This window comes from Mytilus edulis, chromosome 4 (genome assembly GCF_963676685.1).
Source record: "Mytilus edulis chromosome 4, xbMytEdul2.2, whole genome shotgun sequence".
NCBI lineage: Eukaryota > Metazoa > Mollusca > Bivalvia > Mytilida > Mytilidae > Mytilus > Mytilus edulis.
In genome coordinates, this window is record NC_092347.1 from 32294339 (window position 1) to 32306273 (window position 11935).

The 11935-nt window shown below is 32.1% G+C and overlaps 1 protein-coding gene across 1 annotated transcript; it reads left to right on the forward strand.

The window, feature by feature from the left end:
• Window positions 1-305: 305 nt before the first annotated feature.
• Window positions 306-11382, forward strand: LOC139519471 (uncharacterized protein C15orf61 homolog). Its single transcript, XM_071311580.1, has 4 exons — window positions 306-406; window positions 4073-4224; window positions 4996-5174; window positions 10035-11382. The coding sequence occupies exons 2-4, from the start codon at window positions 4079-4081 to the stop codon at window positions 10160-10162; spliced, it is 453 nt and encodes a 150-aa protein (XP_071167681.1). The 5' UTR covers window positions 306-406; window positions 4073-4078; the 3' UTR covers window positions 10163-11382.
• The last annotated feature ends 553 nt before the right edge of the window (window positions 11383-11935 follow it).

Here is an 11935-nt window from a genome sequence, read left to right on the forward strand (position 1 = left end):
ATATATCGAAGATATCTAAATGTAATGCTTCAACATAAAATACACATATAAGATTTGGAAACATTATAATTCTTCATATACTTTTATATTATCTATATATATCTATCTATCTTCCCGTCAACTGAGGAGTGGATTCATTTTTGAGTATTATATTCTCCAGCGATATTGAGCGCACATTAAAATGATCTTGTACAAACAAAACAATATATTATGCAAAGGTACATAGCAGGGCTCCATACAGTCATGACTTGAAGGAAATGTATTTAAAAACAGGTTAGGTTTTATTTTAATAAAAATTGCTGGTCTACTCGGGTCTTTTCAGGTCCGCGTTCGGGTTTTAGAGTCTTCCAAATTGGTTAGCTCCCTTTGCAGACGATATTTTTGTTCCCAGAAAACAAAGTTCGATGTATAAAACTTTACCTATATTACTTTTCTCTAAATTATCGATAGATATTCTCTCAAATTTACATGTAACACATACCAGTCGACTGTCATATATTCCGCTTAACATCATAAGTCCCTGTGATAAAAAATGACAAAACTCAATCCTTTTCAAAGTTTTGCACCTAAATTGATGTTATCAACATTATTTATGGTTACAAGAGCGCAATTATTCGTAATGCATTTTCCATAGGGTACCACTGGTGTTCCGTAGACTACTCAAACTAGGGGAAAAAGGGTAACAGTTCTTGTGACTAGAAATGCCAGAGTTGCATTCAAATATATGACAGCTTAGTATGTTCAATTAATGACAATTTTTAATTATGCTAGTAGTATTTGGCAATCCAGCACTTCAAGTCATCTGGACAAATTAAATGAAATACAAAGAAAAGGGTTAACATTGTGTTTAGATCTACCATCTCAATCATCCCTTGAAGCATTAGAAGTACTTAGTGGAACATTACCAATAGATTTAAGAAGAGATCTAGAGGAAATGGCCATCAGAGAGTTAGGAAAAATTAGTTCTTATAGTAATAATGTCCCAATTAAAAGAAAATTTGAAATTTGGAAAGAGGAGAAAAATCCAGAAAAATTTATATCACCACTAGGAAAAATGTACCAACAAACTGAAGATATGAAAGATACAGAATTGGTTGATATAGACAAGATAGAACCGCAGTATGAATACCAAGGTCTAGTATCAGTCATTAGAGCCCCTGACTACTGGCGTAACATAGGCAGCTCAAAATCCAGAACAACAGCCCAAATAGAGGAAGGAAAACAAATCATCTCGGAACAACTCCAATCTCAAACACCAAACACAGCAGTTGCTTTTACAGATGGGTCATGTTTAGGAAATCCAGGCCCCTGCGGTGCAGGAGCTATAATTTACATTAATGATAAAGAAGAAAAATTAAAAAGACCTGTCTCTAACAAAGGATCAATCTTGCTAGCTGAACTTATAGCAATAAAAATGGTTCGGGGTTACATAGAATCCTTTTCAAAAGAGAAAATTAATACTTTAACTTTATTTTCGGACAGTCAGACAGCATTAGGTATCTTAACTCTCAATTGGAAAAGTGACAGCTATCATCAAACCATTAACGAAATCAAAGGGAAAATAAAAAATTTAAGCGAACATGGATTTTTAATAAACTTAAACTGGACACCAGGACATGCCAACATAAAAGGAAATGACGAGGCAGACTCCTTGGCAAAAGAAGCTGCTAAAGAAGCAGAAACACTAGCCGTTGATGACATAGTGTTTACAAAACAAGATGTAAAAAAAGCAGCTAGAAATTCTGTTACAAAAAAATGGCAACGCAGATGGGAAAATAGTGATACTGGACGTCACTATTTCAGATTTCATCCTGAAGTTAAAGATAAAGATAAAAAAGTCTTCCCGTCAAAAAAAATGTACAACATAATCAACAGTTTACGAACAGGTTATTCTAAATTAAATGCATACCAATTTATAATAAACCAGCACATCAACTCGGAAACCTGTCATCACTGCAAACAAAAAGAAAATGTACAACACTACCTTTTTGAATGTGACCTGTATTCAGATGCCAGAGACAAATTATTTCATCAAATATACTTCATAACAGGACAAATTCCAACAGATCTAGACAATTTATTAACAATCAATTTGCCAAATGCAGAAAATATCAATCAACTATTAGCGGAGTACATAGAGGAAACAAACCGTTTTAGTGGATAATTTGATACAAATTTCTTTAAATTTTTTATATTTTTAATTTTTCATGCCATTTCAATAACCTAATAAACCATTTTTTAAATTTATTTCACTTCATACAATAATTCTATAATATTTTTTAAAGCGCCACCTACAATATATAAGTACAAAGGAGAAACTACATTTGTGATAATTATTTTACAAGAGAGGATAATTTACAAGAGAGATTACTCTGTCATCACGACAAAGATGGAAGATTGAAGATTGAGGGGGGATAGGAGGGGTCCTGATCCCGAAATCCCGGACTTAAAAAAACGAAATCCCGAGGTCCCGAATTTAAATAAAGTAAATCCCGACGTCCCAAAATCCAAAAAAAAGGATTCCCGGATCACGAAAGGGTCAATCCCGAAATCCCGATCTTAAAAAGACCCGATCCCGGAGTCCCGATAAAGGTCCTATCCCCCCTCTGCATTACAACCAAAAAAATATATAGGGTCATTGACTTAAAATGCAGTTGAAAAAGATCGTTTATTTTTTTCGCATAATGAAAAAGGCATATTTTTAATGGCTCTGACGTGCAGAAATGGAAGATATTTTCTATACTTCGTAAAATGTGAATATGTTTTTCAGCAATTTTTACACCTAATTGGATAAGCTTTCGATTAAATGTACTTCCAAACCTGTATCATCCATTCAGAAGCCGTATAGGATTCTATTCTGAGTACCATCTTGGGGTAAAAAACTTGACGATAAAATGTAAACAAATAATTGTGCTCTTGTAACCTTATGGCAATGTATCCCATATGTTACTATTCCAAATAATGATCATGATGATGAAGTCTTGAAAAGTTATTTTGCTTTTTGCCATTAAGTTTTACTATTGTCCGTACATCCTAAGATTGGTTTCTGTTCTCTATGACTATGATGCTTGAATTTTATTTTTAGTGATAAAAATATGAAAATAAGATGAAAAAACATAGTGGTATTTTTATCTTTGAAATTAAAGTGACTGTACCTCTACCAAATTGTTATAATTTAATTTGGGATGTAAGGCGTCTTCTGATTGGCTGATGTCGATTTGTTTATCATCCCATAGACAATTTTGTCATGTGACCGTGACGTCATCAAAGTTTTTTGACATGGTTTACCACGGTTTATAATGGAATTTCGAATTAAATTTAAATAAGAAATGACTAATATTTTTTCTGTCTATTCGAAATAATATAAAAAATGTGGTGCACACGTGCACTGTAATAGTTATTCAGTTTGCACCACATTTTTTATGTTACTTCTTCATAGACAGAAAAAATATTAGGGCAAGCTGACCAAGGTTCGGACAGTATCACTTTTCATTACGGCCTTGCCGTTGAACTTGCATGTGGATCTCTTTGGCTATACCGTTGGTTGAATGTTTTCAACTGGTTCCCTCTAAGAATCTAATACATTTTCCGGTACGTTTCGATATTCGACACCTGAAACCAGTATACAGTTGATATTGTAGATCAACCGTCGTTCGGACAACTACGACTAAGGTTCGGACACCGCAAACTATCCTAAACTATTGTTCGGACACTTGCATAATTATATGTTAAATACAAGTCTATCATGTATGTTTTTCTTAGTATTTCCTCTCATCACTCCGTATTTTAAAACTCCTGGTTTCCAACACTGACTCCTGATTACCGCGATTTCACCTCAATAGACCTCAATGATCCCGTACACTACAGTCATTCCTTAAATGAAACTTGTACACAAAAATTTACAATGCTAATTTTCACATGACACAGATCAAGTTGGAATTTTGGTGTTGTAACTTCAGCTGTACTTTTACCGTTCTAGAGTTATGCCCATGTTGTTGCCCATAAAAAAAATTAAGTTCATAGATATTAAGAATAAAACAAAACTTTAATTTTCCTCTTTGATTTTTTTCAGATTTTAATGCTAAATGGAATTAATGCAGGGATAAGAAACTTAATTTTGGTTATCAACAAACGTTCCACAAAACCAAAAAGTTCTGATGTTTTGACCTGTCACCTCAGACAAAGAAATACCCCTTACTGGACATCCTTTGTTATTTACAAAAGGTAGTATAAAATCAGGAACTGTAACCATGGTACATGTAACTATAGAAATTATTGCAAGATTTTTATTAATGTGACTTGGTGACAATGGCAATAATTAGAAATCTCATTCTGATAAGTGATACATATATCAGTATGCAGCTATTCTCAAAATTCCAATAATTAAACTCACATTTTTGTAAATTCTTCAAAATTTGCAATAATAAAACCAAGCAATTATTTCTGAAATTACAGTATATCAGTTGTATGATGTATGGACCATGTATGTATGGATGAGGAAATATGTAACCAATTACTGTACATAAAAGTTTTTAATATACTTTTATTCCAAAATGTATTTTTCTTAAATTGAAATAAAACCCTGAAGTTGAGTTTATATATTAAAAAGAAAAATCACAAAAATACTGAGCTCAGAGGAAAATTAAAAGCAGAAAGTCTGTAATAAAATTGCAAAATCAAAAGCTAAAACACATCAAACGAATGGACAACCACTGTCATATATGATATTCCTGACTTGGTACAGACATTTTTTTATGTAGAATTAGAAAATGTTGGATTAAACCAGGTTTTGTAGCTAGCTAAACCTCTCACTTGTATAACAGTAGTGTAAAATTATGGTACTTGTATGAAGTTCAAATAAATTCATGATGGTAAAATATGCTGTTGCTACCACAGTTAGTATAGGTCAGTCTGTTTGAATCTGCAAGTATACATGTATGTTTATCTTATAAATACAACTATCATGATTATATATAAGAATTTGTTTGATTTTAGAGATGTTATAAATGACAAGTTTGGAAAGTCTCACTTTAACTGGTGTGTAGATGGAGCTAACTACCATGTATTGAGAACTGGCTGTTACCCATTCATCAAGTTCCATTGTACCAAAAGACCTTATCAAGATCTGTACTCAGAAGATCAGTTTTTCACAGTCTTGAAAATCATAAATCTAGGTAAGTGTTCTCTCCCTTTATTCACTGTAGTTCCATTGTACCAAAAGACCTAATCAAGATCTGTACTCAGAAGATCAGTTTTTCACAGTCTTGAAAATCATAAATCTAGGTAAGTGCTCTATCCCTTAATTCACTAAAAATGTTTCTGAACTTTGAAGGGAACAATCCACCACTTAGATGGTCAGATTTTAATTATTGAACAAGATATGATAGCTGCTTGTAATTTTTCTGAGACAAATCTATCCACAAAAAAAATCCAAACAACTTGCCATAAATTATAGGCGTCAGAATCGCTTTATAAATTAACATTCATCAGGAACACTCAAAGAAAATATTTGAATTCCAAAGATTTATAAGAACTAAAACAATGCATTATCTTAATGACCAAAAAGAACCCTAAAAATAACCACAATATACAATACAATAATAATTTATTAACGTCTCACCATCAATAATACAGTATACACATTTCACATTATAAAAGTAAACCTTTTTAAAATTATTAATGCCATTCTAAAAGAATTATGAGAGACGGATTAAAAGGAACTAGTATTTACAAATTTTCAAAAAGCAATTATAAAACAAAAGTTAAATCATAAAACATATTTACATCAATTATCGGTATAAAAAACGTCGTCTACGGTCTAAAATAAGCTTGCAGGTTTTGGCACATTTTTGTATCACATTAATATTATCACTCGCTAAAATAAATGAAAGTTTCAAAGAATTCGGCAATAGACTAAAATTTTCGTTTTCAAAGTTTAAAAACTTATACAGTTCGTCTCTAAGATTGTCGTATAACGGACATTCAGTCAATACATGCTCCTCGTTTTCAATTTTATCGTCACAAACAAAACAAGTTCTTTGATCTATTGGAAGACTCTCGTAGCGTCCTGTCTCCACACGTATTGGGGCAACACCACAGCGAAACTGAGAGTATGCTCTTCTGTGCGACGGTATTATAAGATTATCTAGGTAAAGTTCTGTATATGCATCCTGTTTAAATGTTCTATATGTACGTAGTTTGTTACCTCCTGGTCCATTTCGTCTGGTAGTGTCTTTATGCAAATCTTCATTCCATTTCTGTTTAAAGTCGGACATAAGTTTTACATGTATAGCATTGTTAACTTGCTGTTTATCAATATCAGTGTCATTAAACAAGTTCGCTATACCACATGATTCGAATAGACTATAAATTCTAAAGTTTGAGTTTTTGCACACTCGATGACGTCTGAAATTCTGCTCTGCCCAATTGTCTATTTTCTTATTTATTCTATTCTCATCCATATATCGTAGCCGATTCCAATAGTTTATGATTACCCGCCATTGTTTCACAAACGGTGGTGTCCATCCCGAATCTCCATTTACTGCAACGTTTGGGGTATAACGACCAACTCCCATGAAAAAACGGATTGCTTTGTTTTGAACTGCATTTATACACGAGAATGACTTATCTCCCCATACTGCCGCACCGTAACTAATAGTACTCCAAACCATAGAGTCGTACAGCTTTGTAAAAGTTCCAAAAGGTAAACCTCCAAGTCCCTTGTATTTCGATATTACAAGTCCAAGTGCTCGACTAGCTGCTGCTGCAACGTATTTTGCCATGACGTTATAGTCCAAGTGTTCTGTAAAAACTAAGCCTAAATATGTGTAATATTCTACTGTCTGTAAAATGTGGTTTCCGCAGTGAAAGATTGTTTGACTTCTCGGGAACGAATTTGGCCGAAAGTGGACTATATTTGACTTATTGTCGTTTATTGTCATCTTGTTATCGGTACACCATAAATCCAATGCATCAAGTAGTGTTTGTAGCTCTGTTTCTGTGTTTGATAAAAACACTAAATCATCGGCATAAAGTAACATGGACACCTTTTCCCCATCAATGTCAATGCCAATATCTAGTGAATCAATATACGTAGCTAATCCGTTTATATACAAGTTGAAAAGTAATGGCGACAATAAACAGCCTTGTTTAAGACCACATTGAACGTTGAACCAATCTGTCTGATGTCCATTAATGCGAACCACATCTATCTTAGGACTTTGATTGAAGGAGTTGAAACCTTAGTTTCTTAATTATCTAAAATTTATAAACAGATAATTTTAGAAAGAATTGTTATAAATCATGGTAGTACCAATTCAAAGTACTGACTACTGATCTGATGATACCTTTTGGGATTGATAGTCCACCATAAAGAATGAAAACAACTTGTTATAAATTTTACTCAGCCTAAGGGCTGTTCTGAATTTACCTTCATCTGGAACGCTTAATGCCAAATATTTGAAATCCAGCCCAAGATGTGTAAGAACAGAAACAGAAATACAAAAATGGTTGAAGAGCTATAAAACCAAAAAAAAACTAAAAATAAATAGCCAATTATCTCTAAGTTCAACTTGTTTTCTGCTCTTTGGTTGGGTTGTTGTCTCTTTGACACATTCCCCATTTCCATTCTCAGTTTTATTATCCTGGCTTGAAGCCTTAGTTTCTTTATAATTTAGAATTTAATAAGTTCCAATCATCTTAATACGTTATTGTCCAGGTATCTCAATTTGTATCAAAAACAAAGTATTGACTGTTTCAGAACATAGAAATCATAAGTTTCAATGTAGAATTTTAGATCAAATTAGGACACAAAAAAGATTTAAGGTAGTATTATTGAAAATGTGTCAAGTTTTGAGAGCAATAAATGAAATTAAAATATTTTTTCATATTTATAAGGTAAAGAATTACTACGGGAAAAAAACACAACTTGACTGTTTCAGAACACAGAAATCTGACATAAGTTTCAATGTAGGATTTTAGATCAAATTAGGACGCAAAAAAGATTTAAGGTAGTATTATTGAAAATGTGTCAAGTTTTGAGAGCAAAAATTGAAATTAAAATATTTTTTCATATTTATAAGGTAAAGAATTACTAGGAGTAGGGAAAAATAAGCATGTTTTTTACTGTAAAGTTCTATATGTATTTATGATCATATGAGATGAGCATCAAAAAGCATTTTGATATTTGAGAATTTTTCACAATTTTCCCAAATTAAAAAAATAATCTTAACAGGCTCAAAATATATTAAACAAGTTGTCAGAGAAAATAGCAAAGATTATGTTATTATGCAAATCATGCATAAGTTATTTCCCTTTGCTGAATATTTAGTTCTTTTTAATATAATGGAAAAATCTACATCACAAAATCTAATCATGCTCTTGACCAAACCAAATGCAAAAGAATTTATACTACATTTATCGCTGTACTTCATCTCAAAGTCACTATGAGATTTTGTTAAAATTAGAATGAAAATGTTTGTTTTTGAAGTTTTTTTTTTAATCTTTTCTGTGATCATTCCTATTAGTAAGCTAAGTTCTATCAACCCACATCCAAACCCTTACCCCATCTTCCTTGGTGGCAAGTGCTTTAAATTGCGTTTTTATAGTGAAAATATCACAATAGATTTAATTAAAATACTGAATGATAGTACCTAGATATATAAAGAGAATAACAGGAATTAAGAAATATATTTGACACAACAAAAGACCACCTCAATCAGCAGCAACCACCACAACCCATCATTCCTAAAGACACACAAAACAAACATCATCAAATATTGCAGTAGTGTTATTATACGACTGCAAAAAAATTTTTGGGATGGTATGGTATGATGTCGTCGTTCGGTCGTCGTTGTCCGAAGACACATTGATTTCTGGACAATAGCTTTAGTTTAAGTGAATAGATCTCTATAAATTTTTTTCAGAAGGTTCAATATCATAAAAGAAAGGTTGGGATCGATTTTGATGGATGATGGTCCCAACCGTTTAGGAATAAGGGGCCCAAAAGGGGCCAAAAACAAGCATTTTTCAAGTTTTAAGGATAATAACTTGTGTATAAGTATTTCAATTGCTCTGAAAATGTAACCCAAATGTTTAAAACCACAAGTAGAAGGTTTGAAATCATTTATGGGGTTATGGGTCCAAATATTATGAATTAAGGGCTAAAAAGAGGCCAAAAAAACAAGCATTTTTCTAGTTTCAAGACAATAACTTGTATGTTATTGTATGGACCTCTCTAAAATTGTACCACAATGTTCCATATAACAAAGGGGGCTGGGATTAAGTTTTGGATTAATTGCCCAAAATATGTAGGAATTTGGGGCCAAAAAAGGCCAAAAAGAACCATGTTTCTAGTTTCCAAACAATGACTTGATTTAAGTGTATGGATCTCTGTGAAATTGTACTACAAGGTTCCATACTACAAAGGAAAGGATGGGATTGAGTTTAAGGGTTATTGCTTAAAGGGGATTCCTTTTTTTTCAAAATTTTTTCAAATTTCGAATTTTGAAAAGTTTCAAGAAGAAATCTTCAATTGCACAGTATTGTGCAATAGATTTGTTAGATCTTCGACCACATTTATTTTGTGACAAAAACCTTTATGTCAAAAATTTGATCACAATCCAAATTCAGACAGTATCAAGCTTGAATACTGGGACCAAATTTGCCCCAACCGTTCAGGGTTTGACCACTGCGGTCGTATAAAGCTGCACCCTGCAGAGCACCTGGTTTCTTCTTATTATGTGATCATTTTGTATACATTTCCAATTAAGGCCAAATAAAATAGTATGCATGGTTCCAGTTACATCTAAAACAGAGTTATGGTTGGTGTTTTTTTTTACATCAAGTCTATGAGAGTAACATTCTGACTTTTAACAGTGCTGAATGAAAAATGACAAAAAAAATATCAAAGATAGGCTATTATTAAGACTAAAAAGTAGTGTAGGTAGAGTAACTTGAATAACACATATATTTTTATTTGGCCCAACTGTTAAGTGACTCAAGTTAAATATACATTTTCAATGCTTTTATTTAAGGTGTACCCACACTGACGTATGGCTTTGCATCATGGATGTTTAGAAGATTTGAAGAAGATGTTAAAACTCCAAAAGGAATTGTCAAAGTTTACTTCATGAACAAGGAAGATCCGTATTCTGTTAGCTAGATTGTCAGACACAGAACTTATTTGGTGTAGAGAGTTTACATCCCAGTCTAGCTATTTTAAGTGCACAGTATAATTTTGTAATCCAGTTTTAATATAGGGGAACAATGGTAGCCTATACATATCAGTTGAGTTTGTTTTCTATTGTTGTGTTGTTGGTTATTGCCTTTCTTGTTGTGTTGACTTTAATAAACTGGATAAAGAGACTTTTACTGTGGTTAGCAGGAAATGCAGAAAAGAAAGTGAAACCAAAAGTGAAAGAAGATGAAACAAAACCTATTATTGCACAAAATGAGAATGAAGTGGACAATGTTGGGAATAATGAAATTCCAGATTTAGATCAAAAGAAGGGACTATAAGGTTGTGAATATGCTTATACAAACGATCAGGATGTTACCATGGATTATGTGAACTTGTGTATTTTCAGGGTTATCAATTATTTAATGTGTGATGAAATATTGTATTTTTGTATTGAATTTTGTTAAAAATTTATGATTTACAAATACTAATGCATTTTTTGAAAAATAAACACCCCACAAATTATAACTAATCAACAGTACATGTATTAAAATGTATCTTAACAGATATTCTGCAGATTGATATCATGAGAAGCCAAGTAACTACTGTAAATTCAGAAATTATTGCATGCATTTATTATTGTGATTTTGTCATTTTAGACTTGAATACAATTTTAATTTTTACGATTTTGAGAAAAATCCTGTTTAAATCATATAAAATATTTCAAAATGCGAGTTTAAATTATTGCGTTTCCAACTCTGTCGCATTTTTCACAATAATAAAAACCTCGCAATAATTTCTGAATTTACAGTATATTAAAGTTATGAATACACATTATGACATATAATTTAAATATATGCATAAAACTTATATGGAGACACTTTAAGATAAGCATTGAGCCTAACAGATGAAAGTATATTGAAATAGTTATTTAAGATAGTGCCTACCAGTACATGCATTTTAATTATTATATGCAATCTTATAAAAAATGCACAGTAGGTTAAATTATATTTCACCAATGGCATTTCATTCAATCAATATATATTCCTTTGTTTAAAGAATCATATTTGAGGGATATAATACATGTATAACATAACATAGGTGACTTTGACATTGTTATTGGTGCTGTATTTATCATTATGTGAATTGGATTAGCATTACACATCTCGTTTCTTTGAAAATAAAATTTTTGAGAGGGTTAAAAATGTAGTTTTTGTCTTCCCTTGAGAAAGTTGCTAAGGTGAGACTATACATGCTGTTTCTGGCAGTGGAGGCACATGGTATATTATTGATAATGTGTCAACATTTTTGATTGGGTGATTTAAGGAGGAATCTCTAATGGTAAGATAATAATATTTGATATACTAGCTGACAGTTGATTTCGTCTACCAGCACACAAAATTTAGACATAGAAATAAATTGTTTTTTTTTTCACCTAGTGTCACTGTGTACTTTTTGTCTCACATTGTTAAAGTCGACACAAAAACCTAGACTTAGGCATACTGTTCACAGGATTGGTTATGTCAACAATATACATTGTACTCAGTTTCCTGGAACCACATGTAGTTCAATGATATTTGATATGCAGTTGTCATTTGTAGATGTATGAGCATTGGCACATCTAATTTCCTGTAGATTATTTGACCCTGTCCTCTGAGCCATAGTCTATTGACCTTGAAGCTTTTGCTTGGTTTCAATGTTAAAATTTGTGATTAGGCAAGTTTAACAGGAACCAATAATGTTAATTCAATGATATTT

Bases quoted from the DNA above. Each gene is read 5' to 3' on its own strand.
- LOC139519471 (XM_071311580.1), top strand. From the start codon at position 4,079: ATGCTAAATGGAATTAATGCAGGGATAAGAAACTTAATTTTGGTTATC. The intron at 4,225-4,995 runs GTAGTATAAAAT...GTTTGATTTTAG, and splicing joins TCCTTTGTTATTTACAAAAG to AGATGTTATAAATGACAAGT. The intron at 5,175-10,034 runs GTAAGTGTTCTC...CTTTTATTTAAG, and splicing joins CTTGAAAATCATAAATCTAG to GTGTACCCACACTGACGTAT.